This window comes from Tupaia chinensis, unplaced genomic scaffold, assembly GCF_000334495.1.
Source record: "Tupaia chinensis unplaced genomic scaffold, TupChi_1.0 Scaffold149011_1, whole genome shotgun sequence".
In the NCBI taxonomy this organism is placed as follows: domain Eukaryota; kingdom Metazoa; phylum Chordata; class Mammalia; order Scandentia; family Tupaiidae; genus Tupaia; species Tupaia belangeri.
Genome location: NW_006208857.1, coordinates 1,414,662 through 1,430,505, shown reverse-complemented (window position 1 = coordinate 1,430,505; position 15,844 = coordinate 1,414,662). Strand labels below are relative to the sequence as shown.

General features: G+C 52.9%; 1 protein-coding gene across 1 annotated transcript in view; it reads right to left on the bottom strand.

The window, feature by feature from the left end:
* Positions 1 to 15,844, bottom strand: part of VWF (von Willebrand factor) — a 183,061-nt gene that overhangs the window by 102,330 nt on the left and 64,887 nt on the right. The window contains exons 12-17 of the mRNA XM_006170833.3: positions 15,123 to 15,261; positions 13,906 to 14,006; positions 9,861 to 10,056; positions 8,975 to 9,190; positions 4,328 to 4,568; positions 2,476 to 2,570 (exon numbers count right to left, since the gene is read on the bottom strand). Of these exons, the coding sequence (XP_006170895.1) occupies positions 2,476 to 2,570; positions 4,328 to 4,568; positions 8,975 to 9,190; positions 9,861 to 10,056; positions 13,906 to 14,006; positions 15,123 to 15,261 (988 nt within the window). The remainder of the gene's footprint in view (positions 1 to 2,475; positions 2,571 to 4,327; positions 4,569 to 8,974; positions 9,191 to 9,860; positions 10,057 to 13,905; positions 14,007 to 15,122; positions 15,262 to 15,844) is intronic.

The following is a 15,844-nucleotide window of genomic DNA, read 5'->3' as shown; positions in this document are numbered from 1 at the left end:
CCCTGGGGCTCCTAATACTGTTCACGTCACGTCCTGTGTTCCGCTGAGGTAGGGGACAGCGACAGGAGTATTACACACGCGGGGTGAAGGCCCTGGGGCTCCTAATACTGTTCACGTCACGTCCTGTGTTCCGCTGAGGTAGGGGACAGCGACAGGAGTATTACACACGCGGGGTGAAGGCCCTGGGGCTCCTAATACTGTTCACGTCACGTCCTGTGTTCCGCTGAGGTAGGGGACAGCGACAGGAGTATTACACACGCGGGGTGAAGGCCCTGGGGCTCGTAATACTGTTCACGTCACGTCCTGTGTTCCGCTGAGGTAGGGGACAGCGACAGGAGTATTACACACGCGGGGTGAAGGCCCTGGGGCTCCTAATACTGTTCACGTCACGTCCTGTGTTCCGCTGAGGTAGGGGACAGCGCCAGGAGCATTACACACGCGGGGTCCCTGCCCTGGGGCTCCTAATACTGTTCACGTCACGTCCTGTGTTCCGCTGAGGTAGGGGACAACGAGTATTACACACGCGGGGTGAAGGCCCTGGGGCTCGTAATACTGTTCGTATCACGTCCTGTGTTCCGCTGAGGTAGGGGACAGTGACAGGAGTATTACACACGCGGGGTGAAGGCCCTGGGGCTCGTAATACTGTTCACGTCACGTCCTGTGTTCTGCTGAAGTAGGGGACAGCGACAGGAGTATTACACAAGTGGGGTGAAGGCCCAAGATGGGGTCACACCTGGACACCGTGAACTGCTCCCAGCAGAGCTTGAAATAGAGTGCAGCCTGAGTCGGAGCAGCTGAAGCAACTAAGATTTTCTTTCCATGTGTGTCCCCACTACATTCTGTAACCTAGATCATGTATTTTTGCTTGTTTGTTTGTTTTTAGGTTTTTTGCCATAGGGCATGTGTGCTCTCCAGAGAGACAGACAAACAGAGGGGAAGTGAGAAATCACCGCCCAGGGGATGGCCATGCCACAATCCCTTCTCCTCCACTCTTCTCTTGGAATTTTGGGCATGCACATACACACTCCTGGCATGAATTTCAAGCCACCGGGTCCAGGACTTGAACTGCAGTCAGCCATGTGGGAGTCCAGTGCCTTAACCACTACACCACACACTGGATCACCCCAGATAACACTGTTTTATGGCCCAAAGCTCTCAAACACTTGAGCGATCACTGACCACTTATTTTCTAAAAGGAGCCACCTCACTAGCATGTAACCCCCACGAGAAAAAGCATGGGCAAGCTCCTCCTACCCAGGATAAAAACCCCTGGTGAGAGCCCCAAATCGGTAATCCACTCTCGGGACCCCCTCGCTGCCAGGAGCTCTCTTCTTCCAGTAAACTTTGCTTGGCTGCCCCTCCTTTTGCTCGCTGCACTTCTAGTTCTTCATGATCATGAGACATGAACTCAGCAACCCGGGAATCCCGCAACACTGTGGGCAAGAAAGCCAGAGTTTCCGCCTCATCTTAAATGGAAGTTTTTGTTAGGAGATGGAAACTCCAAAAGGCTAATGGCGTTTCCCAAATCGGCAAGGAGTTTCTTGACTTTGAAAAAGAGAAGACCTTCCAGCGACTATACTAGGTCCCTGAACAACAGGAGTGTGAGAGACAGGCCTGGGGCAGAAGGCAACGGTAGGGGGAGGGGTGATGTGAAAGGAGGCGGGAGAAGGACTCGTGACCTTGAGATCGTAAGTACTGATTTCAACACTTGAGCCAACCATGTACACGGGGTCTTGGCCCCACGCTAGGGACACACAGGAGGCCAGGCCTTGTGCCCAGGGCAAGCTGGAAGACAAAGGACATGGCACAGAACTGGGCCACTTAGAGAGGAGTCTGGCAGAAAGTGAGAGGCAGAGAGACGCGATCCAGCTGGTGGGTGGAAGCCCACTTACCTCCCCCACTGGGAGGGCCCTTTCTAAGCAAGGATGGCCCTTCTGGAAGGAAGAAGGCCCAGAACCTGGAATGTGCGTGGGGCCCCCCAGTGCTGCGTCAGTCCCTTCCCCTTTCCCAGCCTTGTCCTTGAACCATGCAGCGCCTCAGAAGCTCCCACTGGAGAGTGACTGCCCAACCTCCTCTTTCAAGTCCCTCTGAGGAGCTCTCTAAAGAGGGTGCGCAGCATCATGTCCACTGGAAGTGACTATCATCACAGTAGCGGGGACAACGTGCTCATTGCTGGGCACTGGGCCACGGGCTAGCTGGAGCCTGACGGGCTCCATCTCTCAGGGAGTCCGACCTTAGCCTTTCCACAAGATAAAGTATGTCTTGCCTCAGCAGGTTGGATTTGCACAAGCAAAGTCGTGTCCTGAAAGTCGCTCACAGAAACCCAGAAATTGTGACAATTCTGGGCAAAGCTGGACACGGGCATGTGCCTGAACACACATGTATGTCAGACAGCAGGCCCGGCTCTCTCCCCGGCCCCATGTGAGGACATGGGCAGGAGGGAGGGGAGGAGCCTTGGAGGGGCACGGTACTCACTGCGGTGAGACAGCGGTAGGCCGAGGACAGTGTCCGGCAACAGGCTTCCCGGGGCCCCGCTCGTGCTGCAGCGCATGGAGCCGTCCTCGCAGTAGCTGCAGAAGGAAGACCAGTCCGATGGGCAACAGCTGCCTCCATGTCCTCACCTCCCCCACCTCCAATGGGCTTGCAGTCCCAGCTCTCAGAAGCAAAGCTTGCTAAGCTCGCTGGTGACATCCACGTCATTAAATCCCACAGAATATTTCCGGGTTTTAGTTCGCTCTCCTTGATCCTCTTCAACATTATTCACCCTGTCGACCACTCCATCCTCCCTCCTTCCTGGTTTTCCTCCTGCTTCCCTGGTTACTCCTCCTCAGCCTCAGCCGTGGCTTGCCCTCCTTTGCGGGGCCCTCCTTGCAGGCCTTCACAGTCAGCATACCCCAGGACCCATCCTGGGCTCTCTCGTCCCCTCACACTGTGCCATCACCCACACCCTGCCTCAATACAGGGATGACTCACAAATTTCCATCAGCTCTTTGGACTCCTTTGAACCCTAGACCCAAATATCCCACTGTCAACACGATTGCTTCCTTCGGTGTCTCAAAGACACTTGGGACTAAACTCAGCACACCTGAAGCTGAAGTCATGCTCCCCTAGCAAAGCCAGCCCTTGTCCTGGTGCCACCATCCATCGGTGTCACATCCAGAAAGCCCGGATCCTCCCGAACACCGCCTTCTACTCACCCTTCACACCTGACCCATCGCTGAGCCCTTGGCCTCAGGCTCCCACGTTGCTGGAGCTCACGTCCACTTGTCTTCCTCCACGGCCGTGAGACGAGACCCACCTCTTGCCTGGACAGCGCAGGTCTCCTGCCACCCCAGCACCTAGCCCTGCCTCTCTCCAAACACTCCTCTTCGCAGCCCGAGAGTCTTTTCCAAACCTAAATCTGATTAGTCCACATCCCTGCTTGAAATTCCTCAACAGTCCCTCAGTAGGCCTGAGGATAAAAGATCAACTCCCTAACAAGGCCAGGCCCCCATGACCGGCCCCTGCCTACTCTCCCTTCGCCCACCACGGCAATGCACCTGCCAGATGCCACGAAGGTGGAATCCGCTCAGTCACCCCCTGCCTCTCCCACGATGAGTACAAGTGTATTGTGGCCCATGGGGGGTGAGCCTGCGTAACCTCCGAGCCCCAGTGCACCGTCTGTGGAGCCGACAGGTACACCGCTCCCTGCAAACACGAGGGCTTTCACACACGACATCTCCTCTAACCACACATGCGCACACACACGTCACCTTGGCCCTCACCCACCTCAGACTGTCATAGCCCATGTGCTTCTCTTCCCAGGACCCACCACACGTGTAACTTCACAAGGGTGTCAGTTATTACCGGGCTGGCATCTGTCTCTCGTTGAACCATAACGCCCATGAAGGGAGAAGCCATGACCACCTTCCTCACCACCACGCTGCCAGCACCCAGCCCAAGACTGGCATAAAGCACTCTCATGTTCCCATTCCAACCCTCCCCAACATAGGCAACGACATCAAGGGTCTGTTTTACAGCACAGTGACGAGTTGACAGCAGCGTATCGTATTCTTGAAAACCGCTTAGAGAGTACCTGTCAGGTGTTCTCGCCACAAAAAAAGTGCGCGTGGTTACACAGATGTTAATTAGCCCCATGTAACCATTCCACACGTGTGTTTATATATATGCGTGTATGCAAACACCATGATGTACACGATAAGTATATGCAATTTTTATTTAGTAAAATAAATTTTTGAGTAAGTAGAGTGACGTGTCACCTGTCACCACTAACAGTGTACAGGAGACTTTGGCTCCCTGTGGTCCCCAGGCCACTGCTTGCACTTACCACATGGTGTGATGGTCCGAGAAGATGTCCTCGGGCTGGAAGAGCTCGCCATCGTAGTAACAGGGGCACTGGGCCTTGGGCACGCAGTCCCCCCACTCATCCAGGTAGAGCCCTGGGGGGCAGAAGCAGCCCTCCTCGCAGACCTCACTGCACTCCTCGTCCGGGTAAGACAGGGAGCGGCAGGTCAGGTTGCAGGGGTTCCCACACTGCAGGTACACCTGGTCCTGCGGGCAGCTCAGCGCTGGAAGGGAGGGACAGGGAGCATCAGAGGGGGCTCTGGAGCTGGCGGCTTGCTTTCTCACTTCCTCTCTCTCTCTCTTCCTCTCTCTCTCTCTCTCTCCCTGGTGAGTGCATATACCCTATAGCAAACTTTAAAAATAATTTTAAAATTAATTTTAATAATCGAAATTAAATTTTCAAAAATAGTTAAAAAAAAAAACAAAAAAGAAGACTGGTAATAAAGACGGAGAGCCCTTTCAACCCACTGAGCTCCTAAAATCAGGGCACAAGCCACTCACTAGCACAGCTGGGGCTGAGCATTTATTTTTCCTGACAGACTCTCTAGCACTGGCTTGGGGCCCATCAGACTCATTTTCCAGAAGTACTGCACAGCTCAGCTGCACACATGATGTGGCCCCAGAGTGCGGGGTTCGGGATGCAGAGACAGGAAGACGTGGTCTTGCCTCGAGGAGCCTGTGGACTTCTCACAGAGGCAACTTAGCCAATTCACAAGGGGAAGAAAAAGAGCTTCTCCTGACCCTCCCAGCACCCCATAGTGTGGTTACCAGCTAGGTCCCTCCTCCACGAGCACCCCCACTTGATGCAACCTCTTCTCAGGGGGACTTGTGGTTTGGGGAGCTCCGTTCATTTTCCAGGGAGGGAAAATGAGATATGGGTCAAAGAGGCCTCTGACCTGAGCTCCTCTCTCAATCAAGAAAGGATGTTGGGGGACCAGCAGTAAGCGTAACGCCTATGTCGTTGGACTCCCATGTAGTTGACCACGGTTCACATCCCCAACCCGGTGGCTTAAAACTCACGCTACATGCATGTGCGTGTGCACCCAAGCTCCCGAGAGGAGAACAGAGAAGAGATTGCAGCATGGCCATGACCCCCTGGGGGGTGATTTCTCGCTTTCTGTCTCTCTGTCTCTCTCTGTCTGTCTGGCGAGCGCACGCGCCCTATAGCAAAAACCTCTCCAAAAAAAAAAGGGAACAGAGAGAGTGGCAGTATTGTCTTGTTCCAGTTTTTAATGAGAAGCCTTTCAGTTTTTCCCCATTCAGTATGATGTTCACAGTGGGCCTGTTGCATATGGTTCTTACTGTACTGAGCAATGTCCCTTCTACCCCTATTTTGCTGAGAATCTTGACCATGAAGGGATGTTGTAGTTTAGCAAATCCTTTTTCTGCATCTATAAATGTGATCATATGAATTTTTTAAAGATTCATTTAATTTTATTCATTCATTCATTCATTTTAACTTGACCAGAGAGAAAGAAAAGTGAGAAAGTAATCCACCAGGTCTGAGACTCTGGCCCAGCCCTGTGGGAGTATCCAACACCTTAACCACCATGCCACCTGCTGGTCCCCTATAATCATATGACTTTTATCTTTCTTTCTATTAATGTGGTGTATTATTTAAAACATATATTGAGCCATCCTTGCATGCTGGGATAGAGCCTACCTGGCCGTGGTATATCATCTTCTTGATAGTGCTGGATTCAGGTTGCTAGTATCTTGTTGAAATTATTTATATCAGTATTCTTCAGGGATATTAGTCTACAGTTTTCTTTTTTTTTTTTTTTTTTTGGTGTTGTCTTTGTTTTCTTTTGGTATCAAAAATAGAGGCTTCATAAAATGAGTTTGGGGAGATTCCTTCCTTTTACATCTTTTTTTTTTGGGGGGGGAGAGGTTTTTGCTATAGGGCGCGTGCGCTCGCCAGACAGTCAGAGAGAGACAGAGAGACAGAAAGCGAGAAATCACCCCCCAGAGGGGATGGCCACACGGCAATCTCTTCTCCTCCATTCTCCTCTCGGGATCTTGGGCACGTACGCACACGCACCCGGCATGAGTTTTAAGCCACCAGGTCTGGGATGCAAACCGTGGTCGACTACATGGGAGTCCAGCGACATAGCCATTACGCTAACTGCTGGTCCCGTAAATCTTTTAAGAATATTTTTAGAATAATTGGAGTTAACACTTCCCTAAAAGTTTTATAGAATTCAGAAGTGAAGCCTTGCGGACCTGGCTTTTCTTTGTTAGGAGTCTATCACGGTTTCAGTTGCTTCACTTGTTACTGATCTATTCGGCCTTTGTATTTCATCCTTATGCAACCGAAGTGATTTATATTTGTCCAGACATGTGTCCGTTTCATCTAGGTTTTCTAGTTTGTTGGCATATAGTTGCTCCTGGAATTCTCTCATAATTTTTTGTATTTGAAATATCTCAGTTGTAATATTGCCATCTTTGTTACTGATTTTATCTATCTGGTTCCTTTGTTTTTCTTGATGGGTCTAGCTAACAATTTATTGATTCTGTTTGCCCTCTCAGAGAATCACATTTTCTTTTTGCTGATTTTTGTATAGTTCTTTGGGTTTGCTGTTGCTGTTGCCTTCCCAGTTCTTTGAGATGCAATGTTAAGTTACTTATTTGCCATCTTTCTGCTTTTTTTCCGGTGAGTACTGATGGCTATAAACTTGCCTCTTGTGGCTGTTTTTGCTGTGTCCCAAAGGTTATGGAGAATAGTGCATTAACTGTCACTAGTTTCGATGAATGTTTTGATTTCAGTCTTAAATTCTTCAGTCGTTTGAAAGTCATTCAGGAGTAGATTGTTTAGTTTCCATGTTTTTGTGTATTTTCAAGGACTCTTGGGAACCAGCAGTTAGCGTAATGGCTATGTCGCTGGACTCCCACGTAGTCGACCGCAGTTCGTGTCCCGGACCCGGTGGCTTAAAACTCACGCCGGGTGCGTGTGCGTGCGTGCCCAAGATCCCGAGAGGAGAAGGGAGGAGAAGGGATTGCGGCGTGACCATCCCCCCTGGGGGGTGATTTCTCGCTTTCTGTCTCTATGTCTCTCTCTGTCTGTCTGGCGAGCGCACACGCCCTACAGTGAAAATCTCTCAAAAAAAAAAAAAAAAAAAGGACTCTTTCTGTGTCTGATTCCAAGTTTAATTCTGCTGTGGTCAGAGAAGATATTGGGTTAATTTCTGTACTTGTAAATTTATATAGGTTTGTTTTATGGCCTCTGAAAATATTGATGTTGAGATGAGGAAAAATACATATTCTATATATATTTTTATTCTATATTCTATAGTTGCTGGAAGGAATGCTTTATGTCTGTCTGTCAGGTCCATTTGGTTTATGATATCAATTACTTCCTTAATTTCCGTTCCTTTCTTCATGAGATCACTTAGACTCAAAACATGAGTTGGCTCATTAGGTCTCAAATACGGACCCTCTGAAGTCCCCTACCTAGACTTTCCAAATGCATCAACTTTGCCCTGAAACTAGGAATGCCCTACGCTCACAGAGTGTCCAGTGGGCTCTTAGGCCTCACTGCTATGATTCTAGTATTGGAAACCACTCTTTTCTGCTAAGAAAGCGTTTATTGCTTGTCTGTTCATTTGTTTTTCTATAGGGTCCATGTACTCACTGGGAGAGACAGAAAGAAAGAGAGGGAAAGTGAGAAATCACACCCCAGGGGGGTTGGCCAGTCCACAATCCCTTCTCTTCCATTCTCCTCTTGGGTATACTCACACACCCAAAGTGTTTTTCAAGCCACTGGGTCTGGAACTCAAACTGCACAATCAGCCATGTGGAATCCAACCACCTTCACTACCACACCATTTGGCTGGCCCAAGAAAGCATCTTTTTTAAGGTCAAGTGCACCTCCTGCAGGAAGCCTTCCTTGGTGGTCCCTGTCCTTCATCGAATCTTTCTTTTACTCAGGCACCTCCACTAGAAAGTGAAGGCAGGTTGTATGTGTGCCTCGAAAAGGAAGACAGGAGTACAACCTCATCACTACTGCCTGACTGCTCCAGGCACTCAGCAATTGTCCCCAGACCAACAACAGCAAAACAGTGGGCATGACCCAGACACTCAGGGACCGGAGTATAGGAGCAGATACCAACTCTGGTGCCAGGAACCCAAGGGCAGAGGAAGAATCTAAAGCCAACTGGGTGCAGTGATGTAATCCGACCTTTTGTAACTTTGTGCAGTGCCGGGGATTTGGGGCAGCTGTCTAGATGGTCTGTACAACGCTGTAAGCGGAGGACTTGCGGTGCATTTCCCACTGCCCTCAGACCCGCAGGAGTGCCTAGACCCACTCATCCTGCAGCCTGACCATGCATGGATTGAACAGCGGGTCGCAGTAGGCATGGACAGTCTGCCTAGCAGGGACCCCAAGGTTCTAGGTTCCTACCTGCCCTCTGGAACAGGCCCGAGGGACCACCCAGCGCGTGGGAGAGCCAGGGCCCACCGCTGTGCCCTACTGGGAGGAGGAAGGAAGACTGGCAGCAAATGAACTATCCTCACGACCCCTGCTTGTCCAAACGCCCACGAGCCCCTCTGCAAATGAAATAATGCAGAGAAGGTGCTGGAACAGAACAAGGGGACTAAAACCACACGGCCGGCGGGTAGTGAGGGCTCTTACCACAGAAGCCAGGCTCCCGCCAACCGATGCGCACGCCCTTCCGGGCACAGGCCTCGGCATAGTTGGCCACGGCGTTGCACAGACAGTCTCTGCCATCCGAGCAGGAGCAGACGTCATAGCGGCAGTTCTGCAGGTAGGGCAGCGGGCTGACAGCGTGGTGGCAGGCCTCGAATGTGGAGGACGTCAGGAGCGAGCATGCCTCCTCCGCAAACCTGGCTGTGAGGGAGAGAGGAGTGAGCCCAGGGAGATGGGGCAGGGGCCTGCATGTCCTCCCAGGTCAGCCTCCTGGAGAACTAATCCTCTTCTTAATTCAACAGGAAGGGTCTGAGGGTGAAGTGAAGGACTGAAAGGTTGCCACAGACTGGTCTGCAAACGATCCTGCATCCAGTTATCTCAATTCTGCCTGTGTGGCTGCAGCTGGGGGAGACTGGAAACGCCCAAGGGCAGGAGTATGTACCAAGCTTTTTTTCCCCAGGGTTTGGCCCACAGGAAAGACACCCCATGAGAAGATGTTGAAGAGTAAATGATCCAAAACAGAGAATCAAATGCTGAAGGTGAGGGACCAGCAGTTGGCTTAATGGCTATGTCGCTGGACTCCCATATAGTTGACCGTGGTTCGAGTCCTGGACCTGGTGGCTTAAACTCACACTAGGCACGTGTGCCCAAGATTTTGAGAGGAGAAGGGATTGCAGCATGGGCATCCCCCCTAGGGGGTGATTTCTCACTTTCGGAACGCACATGCCCTATAGCAAAAAACTCTCAAAAAAAAAATGCTGATGGTGAAAACAAAGGCCCAGCCCAAACCCTTGCTCCCAGCCCTCCCCAGGATGGGTGCAGGTGCCATGGAATGCCCTGGACACGAGGGAACGCCCCACTGGCTGCATACTCAGGCGCGGGTTGAGGCTGCAGGGATCGCTGTGCTGCTTCTGCAGGTCTTGGCAGTCCGCGTGTAGCTTCCAGGCGTTGCCAAAGTCCTCCACCAGGGGCTCCACCAGGCCGGCGGGCGTGCGGAAGTCATCGCCCTTGTTGCCGTTGTAGTTTCCACACAGGCCGCAGGTCTTCCCAGAGTAGGTGGGCGACAGCTGTGGGAGAGGCCAGCCCGCCCTGGAGCAGCTGCCACGGGGCAACCACGGGTTGCTTTGCTACTAAGATGGCTTCGATGGAGAGTTCCCAGGTGAAACATAAACATGAATTTAATAAAGGGCAGCTGAGCCCTGTCTGCACGAAGGGAAACGAAGCCCACTGCAGTATATACTTACCAGCTCCTCCCTGCTCTAACACCACTCCGCAGACACCTGCCCTGCTACAGGGATGCTGGCTTCTCTTGTTTACACATGGGGAAACTGAGGCCCGCAGAGGGAAAGTGACTTGTCCAAGGCCACAGGGTGGTGGTGGCCGGGCTGGGACGGGTAAGCAGGCTGCGCCCCAGCCAGTGTGCCCCCACACCCAGGCCCACCACAGGAGACAGCGCCGATACCCAGGAGCACCGAGTGAGAGCTCGCACACTGCTGTTGACCCTGACATGGGGGCGGGCCAGGCAGGCTGAGCGGGCGTGGCCTACAGCCCTCAGAGCGCACACATGCTAACCGGGAACAGCTTCCTTCTAACTGCGCCCAACTCAGCCCCTGGGCATCAAGGAGAAAGACCTGACACAAAGAGGACTTGTGGGGTTACGGTCCAGCAAATGGAGGCAGGGAGGACTCAGGTGGCCTGCCTCAGGGATGGGCAGGGTGCAGGGCTCAGACCAGTCGTGTCGTTCTCCCCCATTGGCCAGCCATCGCTCCCTCCCCCACGCTCAAAAACTCTCTTCCCCATCCCCGCAGCAGGTCAGCTGGATCAGGGTTTAGGGGAGGTGGTATCCATGGACGCCAGACCGAGGCTGGCCCAGAGCCCTGGAGTGTCTGAGCTCAGGACACCCAGAGAAGACACTCACTGCCTGAACCACACCCAGTCCAGGCGCTTCTGTGTGCCACTCGGCCACGCTGAGCTGGGCCCTGCCTGCAGTCTCGCTGGCTAGCAGGGAAATAGCACAGTTCCGCTGACCAGGGCCTGGCTACCCGGACCATGGCCACAGGGACAGACACTAAAACTGAGGCCAAGTGGGAAGGCGACCAGCAGGTCCTGGCACCACCTCCCCCTGCCGGCCTGCCAGCCTCAGCTACCTCCTCCCCAGCTCCCATTCCATCACAAGCAGCCCTGTTCTTGCTTCATACCAAACCCATAGGCCCATGTGACCCCATCCTGTATCTTGACCAAGGGAATCCTCTTGTTAACTAAACTGCCAAAGGCCACCGCCTACGGAAACCCTACACCCAACTCCCACAGGAAGCAGCCTCAGGGCAGAGGCCAAGAACAGACTCCTGAGAAGGAGGAGGCTGGTCAAGCCCCCTCCTGTGACCCAGAGTTGCCATAATGCGGACTGCCCTACAGAGCACTCCCTTGGAGGCCACGGTGCAGGGAGACATCAGACAGGAACCAGGAGACCTGAGTTCTAGTCCCCAGCCTGCCACCAAAGGACCAGGAGACCCAGGGTAAGTTATTCTCACTCCAAAGCGGTGGGTCTCTATTTCCAGCTTGAAAGGGGTGTTGGCAAGAGGATCTCCCAGGCCTTCCTGCTCTGTGGTCCACGGTTGGAGGACTGTGTTTTATAGAAGAAAAACGTAGGGTGGGGGGGTGTGGTGGTTAAGGCGCTAGACTCTCACATGGCTGACCGCAGGTCGAGTCCTGGACCTGGTGGCTTGCTTTCTCACTCTCTCTCTGGGTCTCTCTTTGGTAAGCACATGTGCCCTAAAGCAAATTTTAAAATAATAATAAATAAAGTTAAATAAATATTTTTCAAAAGTCGGGTAAAAGGTTATTTGGAACTCCCCCCAGGGCTCTAAGAAGAGAGAAAGAGCATGACTGATGGGAATGGAGGAAACCAGGGTCTCATCAGAAATGCCGACACCGTTGGGACTGCACCAAGGGCCCCCGAGCACAGGACCCAGGGTGCAGACGGGCTCCCCAGGGCTCCCCGGGCATGATCTAGGATCTAGGACAGTGCTTCTCAAAGTGTGGTCGTGGTACCCACAGAGGTCCCCAAGGACCTTTCAAGGGTCTAGAGGCCAACACTACCTTCACACTAACAAGAAGGCAATGTTTCCCCGTTCCCTTCTCATTCTCTTACAAGTGTTGGGTTGCTGGAAAAGTCAGGCCATGCGTTTTCTATGTTTTTCTATACAAAAATATGTCATGACTTTCCCAACAACCCAACATATGGTGGAATTTTCCAGAGAGTACATGACTGACACAATATTGCAAAAGATAAATGCAGAGCTTGATAAGAGAATCCAGCTGTCTTCTATTATATTAAGGTGGTCTTAAACACATTTGCAAAAATGTACAACAATGCTATTCTTCTATTTGTTTTCTTTTTTTCCAAAAAGGATACTTAGGAACCAGCAGGTAGCATAACAGTTATGTCAGTGGATTGCCACACAGTTGACTGTGGTTCGAGTCCTGGACCCAGCAGCTTAAAACTCACGCTGGGCATGTGTGCATGCATGCCCAAAATCCTGAGAGGAAAATGAAGAAGGGATTGCAGCATGGCCATCCCCCCAGGGGGATGATTTCTCGCTCTCAGTCTCTGTCTATCTCTCTGGCAAGCACATGCACCCTATAGCAAAAGAGCTCTCTAAAAAAATAAATAAATAAATAAAAAGGGTATTTATATTAATGTGTGGTGGGTTTATTATTGTTATTGTTAAATGCATTAATAAATACATACCTTAGATGTCTGGTTTAATTTCTAATCTGGTAAATATTAATAGATATAACCCTCACAAAAGATTCTGGGCTCTTCAATACTGTTTCAGAGTGTAAAGGCATCCTGAGGCCAAAAGGTGAGAAGAAGGGTTAGCAGGTGGCTGGATGCTAAATGGCCAACTACAAGGTTCGAGGCCAGGACCCGCTGAGCAGGCGCATGTGTATCAGCCTAAATCGCTGGAGACGAGGTTGTGGCACGGCCATCCCCCTGGAGGGGACTTTCTCACATTCCCATTTCTGTCTCTTTCTCTCTCTCTCTCTCTCTGACAAGTGCACACACCCTATAGCAAATTTAAAAATAATAATAAAAGTGAGAACCACTGGCTTAATGTCCTAGAAAACACCAGGCAGAGAGCTGACCCTTACTCTGCCATGACAGATCATGGGGTGCTGGGCTGTCTCTCAAGTTCCCTCTGCCATGGGGGCCTCACTTATCAAAGGGCACTAACACCTGCATCGCCCACCTGTCAGGACACTCCAAAAGAAACCATGTATTGGGGCCAGCAGGTGGCATGGTGGTTGAGGATGCTGGACTCCCACATGGCTGAACTCAGTTCAAGTCCCAGACCTGGCGGCTTGCTTTCTTACTTCCCTCTCTCTCGCTCACTCTGTTCCTCTCTGGTCAAATTTTAATTAATTTATTTATTAATTAAAAGTTAAATAAAATAATTCTTAAAATTTTTAAAAAAAGAAAAACCAGAAACCATGCTTATGGAAGCCTGCTCAAGGTATGGCTTGCTATCAAGGTGACTCCGACCCACAGAACGCGAGGGAGTGACCTAGATAGCAGAACAGCGGCCTTTGGATCCTGCTGCCCAGAGGGCACCCCGGGGACACACCCTGCTCCCTCCCGTGACAGCAAACCTGCCCCCTTCTCAGCCCAGGAGATCCCTTGGGACTCCCGAGCCCCAGAATCCCCAGGGAGAGAATCCCCAGGGCCAACAAGAGACATCCAGAAAACAAACAGCAGCTTCTCCCAAACAAGAGCGGCCTGTTCCACGCCCTGGGGGTGTAGGCCCGAGGAGAAAGGGATTCTTCTCCCACCACACAAAGCCCTTCTGCCTGGAGCACAAAGGCCACTTTGTGCACGTGGCCACCGGCAGGCCGGCAGTGGGGACTGGGCCTACCTTTACCAGTAGCCTCCCGCGGCCATTCCAGTCCATCTGCAGGTCCTCCCCGTAGCTGAGGCGCACGGAGGCTGTCACTGTGCGCTGAATGCGGAGGTCACCTGGAACCCAGGAGGCCAGGATGAGGTTTAGGCTGAGGTGGGGACGGGGTGTCTCGGAAGGACTGTAGCAGCAAGAACCAATGAGTTGGGGCAGATGAGGGTCCATGAGGCCTAAGGGGGTTCTCGAGAGAAAGGGTGATGGGGGTGGAGGTCAAAGGGCACATAGGTTTCCTCTAAGCCTCTGCTCCCTGGCTGTAACCTGATCTTCCCCTTATTGCCACATGAGGGCGGCAGAGACCCTGCAGCCTCAGTTTCAGGCGGTGCCGGCGCGGAGGGATCTGTCTACCCTGGAAGGAGCTGTCTGCGTCCATCGGCCGGCCTTGCACGGTCGGTACTTCTGGGCTGAGTTTCTCAGTCGTCCCGGCTGAGCGATGCTGCGTGCAAAGCGGTTCTCACTGCTGCGAGGAGGGTGGGGACCAGACGGGAAGCATACCCCTTGACCCGGAGGAATATACTTTATCATGGGGGATTCATAAGCACGTACAACTGCTCGTGGACACACTGCATACCCCAGGCCCAGTTCATCCGCCATGTGCAATGCTAGGAAGATGGGCCTCACAGTCACGGAGCAGGGGGTATCCGAGAGCCCCGGGGGGAGGTTTGGAGTCACGCTGCATGGAAGCAGCTTGGCTTTCACAGGTACGGGGCGAGCTGGGTGAAAACACTGAGCAGGAGGGAGGTTTTTCCCCACCAGGCAGAGTCACCTGACTTGTTTCAAGTGGCATCCTCTGGTCTCACCCACCCCCAGCCACTCCTGCCTCTCAGCATCCCCTTACGCCCCTTTTGTGCGCCAAAGTAGAACCGGAACAGAACCACCCTGCCTTAAACTCGGCTCGCCCCTTGGGCTCAGATCAAGCAAAAATCTTGTTCCCTTTCGGCCTCTGCACCCTCTCCCAGGGTTGGAGTGGCCTCCTCATCTACAAGCGTCTGGCATCCTCTACTCTTCCTCCTCCAGGAACCCTTCCTTCCCTGCGGAGACGTGAGCAGAGCATCCCTCTACCCTCCAAGGACAGCTCCCCATCACATTCCCAGAGAAGAGGTGTCCAGGCCTCAGCGGGCAGGGACGTGTGGAGAAGGGGGGCCCTGTGTGGGGAGCTCCAAGGGGAGTGAGCCCACCTTGCAGGAGGGGGACCTGGACATCCTGGCCGTCTATGGCGACGCCTCCCCCGTGCTTCAGCTTCACCAGGCTGTTGTGCAGGTTGGGCAGCCGGACCGTGACCGAGCGGGTGCAGACGGCGTCAGGGTCGTCGGCACACTGCCGAGAGAGGATGCGAGTGGCTTGGCCGCAGCCTACTAGCCCGGGGCCCACCACGGCAGGGAAAGGCCCTGGCCCCAGGGAGCCTCTGGCCTCCTCAGAACTCTGTGGCTGGGGTCCTGGGGTTGTACCGTGAGGATGTGCCACGCCTGACCCTCACCCACGCTGCCTGTAAAGGCCTCTGGTTCATCTTGTTCTTTGAACTTTCTGTTCCAAAGAGAATCGGGGACCAATCGGGGATCCTCACGGGGAGCCCTGAGCACCCCGGTCGTCCTCCTCTCTTCTCTGCTCTCCAGAGAAAAGTATTCACGTGTGTACGCCGCAGCTCAGAAAAGGCACCCGTCAGCCCCAGGAGCGAAGGCTTAGCCAGGGGGACGCAGGCTAGACCTGGAGGAGGTGCCCTTTCCGGAGCTGGCCTTGGGCAGGTGTGTGGGCGAGCAGGCAGGATGCGCTCCCAACACCAGGGACAGAACATGGGTTTCCAGGAGAACAGACTGGAAGGGGCCTCGGTGCTGCACAGACATGGCCACTCATGCTGCCCAGAGAGCCGCCTCCCGCCGCGCTCCTCACCCTGGCCGCCCCC